Source organism: Leishmania donovani, chromosome 14, assembly GCF_000227135.1.
Source record: "Leishmania donovani BPK282A1 complete genome, chromosome 14".
Taxonomy (NCBI): Eukaryota; Euglenozoa; class Kinetoplastea; order Trypanosomatida; family Trypanosomatidae; genus Leishmania; species Leishmania donovani.
In genome coordinates this window covers 568,014-572,023 of record NC_018241.1, presented here as the reverse complement: position 1 = coordinate 572,023, position 4,010 = coordinate 568,014, and the positions used below count along the sequence as shown (strand labels likewise).

Sequence of the window (4,010 nt, the reverse complement as noted above, 5' to 3'; positions counted from 1 at the left end):
GGGGTGGGGGGAGCGGCTGTGAGGAGACGTGCGAGGCGTGTGGTGCGTAGAAGGTGACGCAGGGGCCGTGCTCAGGTGACCGAGTCGGCGCGCTGCTGGAGCACGTGCCCCCCCCTCGCTGCTTCGCACCACGCGATGGGGGCCTGTGACGGTGCGGGGGGAGGGAGAGGGAGGCCAAGTAGAGTCTGAGCGCGCGCTGCATGGCCGCGAGTGGGCAGGTTCAAATAACAATCAATCGAAGGCGGCATCGGGAGCGCATGGGCATCGAACCCGCAAAACCCTCTCGGTCTATAGCAACACATCTCGCCTTCCGCACTATCACTAGCGAGCCGAGGAGGAGAACGAAGTGCACCTGCTCTCCGCTCTACTTTGCCAGTGTCTGCATATTCTTGCGGTAAAGACAGCTGCGCCCTGCATGTCTGCTGTGGTCGTAAAAGGCAGAAGGACCGCTGGCCTGCGCACGCGCCTGACAGGTGCGCGCGTATGGAAGGGTGTCTTCCCCCTCGGCCTGTTTGCGTGAAAAGGCAAATCCACATCCGCAGACGTTGACCGCGGTAGGAGCAGGCGGCACGGCCGTTGTAACCTGAGGAGAAAAAAGGAAGAGGGCAGAGAGAAGGGCGCCGGTGGACCTCCGCGCCACCTCATCTATTCAGGATAGCCTTTTCTCTCTCTCAAACCTGCCGGCCGTCACCCTCCGCCTTACCGCTGCACCCACCCCCGCGCACAGTTGCGAAGAGACCCGCGCAGAACACGGACGATAGAAGGAGATCAAAGGAAAGCACAGCACACAACGAAAAAGGAGGGTGGCGGCGCAGGGCACACGCACACACACCGACCGGCCGACCGACCGACAGGCCGATAGACGGAGACACACAGAAAAGGACAAAGACAAAACAGAGGGTGACAATATATAGAGAGAGAGGTGTGCACGTATATGTGCGTGGATGCACAACAGAGAAGAAGGGGCATGGATGCGGTTGCAGAGACGCGCACCAGTGGAGCAAGAGGGAGTTTGGTGTAGAGCGGGAGGCTCGAGGGGGAGAGAGGCGAGAAGATATGCTTGCACAACTCACATCAAGAGCCAGGTTATGGTGCAACTGTGTTACCACAAGAGATTCTTAACCTGCGCGCCTCGTTCCTGACTTCGTTTGCTTCGCCGTGTATCTTCGCCCTCTTCGCTTCTCCTCCTCCTCGCACTGCATCACCCTGCCCAAAGAGAAGTCTGTCTCAGCCGCTGCCCGTCACCCAGTAGACATGGGTATATGCTGCATGCGTGGGTGTGCGCATGTACGCCTGAAACGACTCACCAGCCGCTTGACTCCTGAACTCAAGAGCTAAAAATAAAAACGAATCAAAGCAAGAAAACAAAACGTGCGGGCGATAAGGGCCTGCACAGACGTGTTGTTGAACACCCGGCGTGTGGTGCAGGAACGCCGGTTGAAGTGGCCGTGCTACGTCGCAGGGGTATCCGGGGCTATGGAGGGATTGCGAAGTCGACACGCGCGCTACAAGAGGATGCCAAAGGCACGTCCCCGCCACGTGGCTCGCTACCGACGGAACTTTCGAGGCGACGATACATCTTTTCAAAGCAGAGCGACAGAAACCGGCGGTTCTGCAGCCGCACTCATCACTTCCGATGCAGCCACCGCAGCTCTTCCTATCATGTTCCACCCCCTCTCTTATGCCCGCTCCTCCCGCTTCCTTGGCAGACAGCGCATATGCAACACAAGTCTAAACACGTATACAGCCACGCATACAGATCACAGTCCCTCTTAAAGTTTCTTGCAGGGCTCCGTCAACGCTCTTCGGGCAGACTGTCCTTGTACTTGATACGCTCCACATCAAAGGAGGGCATCGCAAAGGTCGTCGCGAACGCCTCCACATCCTTGCGGAGGGCGGCCACGCCCGCGTGCGTCTGCAGCGCCGCGACAAAGTCGCTCAGCTTCATCGCGTTCATCGCTGCCTGGATTTGCTTGGCCAGCACAATGGCGCGGTCGAGGAACTCGGCGGCGGTGCTCATGTCTGCTTCCACCATGCCGCGAGAGGTCAGCGCCAGAGTGCCAACGCGAATGCCGCCCGGCGTCATGGCACTCTTGTCGCCAGGGATAGTGTTCTTGTTGACGGAGATGGAGACGGCGTCGAGTAGCTTCTCCACCTTGCTACCGGTCAGGCCGTGCACCCGCACGTTCCACAGCAGCAGGTGGTTGTCCGTGCCACCGGAAACGAACACGTGGCCCTTGGAGCTTAGCGCGGCTGCCAATGCGCGGGCGTTGCTCTGCACTTGCATGGCGTATGCTTTCCACTCCGGGCTGCACACCTCCCGCATCTGTGTGGCGATAGCGGCGATTTGGTGCTCGTGCGGACCGCCCTGGCAGCCAGGGAAGACTGCCTGATTGATGCGGCTCTCGTGGTCTGTAGGCTTGCCCTGGCGATCTTTTTTGCGATAGAAGATCATGCCAGCACGCGGCCCGCGCAGGGACTTGTGAGTCGTCGTCGTCACCACGTCTGCATACCCGAACGGCGACTTGAGCACGCCACCGGCAATTAAACCGGCCGTGTGGGCCATGTCCATGAACAGAAGACTGCCCACCTCGTCGCAGATGTGACGGAACCGCTCGTAGTCGAAGTCACGCGCGTAGGCTGAGGCACCGGTGATGATCATCTTAGGTCGGAACACCAGCGCGACGGACTCGAGAGCGTCGTAGTCGATCAGGCCGTCCTCCTTGACATGGTATGGAAAGGACTCAAAGTAGATAGACGTCGCGCTCACCTTCTTCTTTGGCGTGTAGAAGCCATGTGTGAGGTGGCCGCCGCTGGGCAGGTCAAGGCCCATGATGCGGCTGTGCGGCTCCAGCAGCGCAGTGTAGACGGCGAAGTTTGCCGGTGACCCACTGTAGGGCTGCACATTGACCCCCCACTCTCCGGGGTCGAGGCCGAAGGCGGCCAGGGCACGCTTCTTGGCGAGGTTTTCGACCATGTCAACGAACACAGTACCGCCATAGTAGCGGTTGCCAGGCTCGCCCTCAGCGTACTTGTTCGTCAGGGCAGAACCGAGGCACTCCAGCACCGCCTTGGACGTCAGGTTCTCCGAGGCGATCATCTCCAAACCGCGGAACTGACGGCTCATCTCAAGTTCGATCATGTTCGCCAGCTCCGGGTCCTGCTCAGCCAGAGTGGGGATGAGCGACGCCATCTCGGATAGGTGATGCGAAAAGGTGAGGGGGGGGGCGAGGCCCTCGAGTCGATCGTTCACGTAGAGAAGCGGGACGAAGAACACACACGAGCAGGAGGCGATACCAGCGGTGAGGAGCCCACGAGGGACAAAGAGGAGGTGGCTTGGCTGCAAGGCGGTAAGACAAGAGGCAGACGGAGAGACAACGGGAGACTTAGAGACCGCTGGAGACTCGGGGGCGCCGGTCTGCGTGTTCGGGCGCGTGCCTGTAACTCTACCTGGGTGTAAGCGACGAGGAGACGAAGATGGGACACAGCGATGCCAGATATCTATGAAGCGATCAAATCACGATAGGCCCGAGTTTATACCCATGTGCACATACCCACACGTACGTGTATGTGCGTGAACGTGTTCCACCATCACCATCCCAGCAACCACAAAGACACCGAACAAAAGACATGAGGGTAGAAAGAGCCGAAGACGTGCATAGCAGTGGAGCAGGCAGCGGGAGGGAGGGGTCGGCGATGGCGCCGAGTGCGTGCGCGGGGCGCGTGCGTGTGTGCAGTCCACAGCATCGGTCAACTCCGGCAATCCGAGTAGATTTTGTGTTACGCATTCCCGCATTTATTTTTACGTGTAGCGTGGCGACCATGCAGCGCGCGCTCAGACTCTGCTCGGCCTCCCTCCCCCTCCCCCCGCACCGTCACAGGCCCCCATCGCGTGGTGCGAAGCAGCGAGGGAGGGGGGGCACGTGCTCCAGCAGCGCGCCGACTCGGTCACCTGAGCACGGCCCCTGCGTCACCTTCTACGCACCACACGCCTCGCACGTCTCCTCACA

At 60.1% G+C, this 4,010-nt stretch overlaps 1 protein-coding gene across 1 annotated transcript; it reads right to left on the bottom strand.

Annotated features, from left to right (window-relative positions):
* Positions 1-1,795: 1,795 nt before the first annotated feature.
* Positions 1,796-3,193, bottom strand: LDBPK_141400 (serine hydroxymethyltranferase (SHMT-S); the record flags this gene model as incomplete). The annotated part of the gene is made up of 1 exon (XM_003859459.1): positions 1,796-3,193. One exon carries the CDS (start codon positions 3,191-3,193, stop codon positions 1,796-1,798), a length of 1,398 nt encoding a protein of 465 aa, XP_003859507.1.
* Between the last annotated feature and the right edge of the window lie 817 nt (positions 3,194-4,010).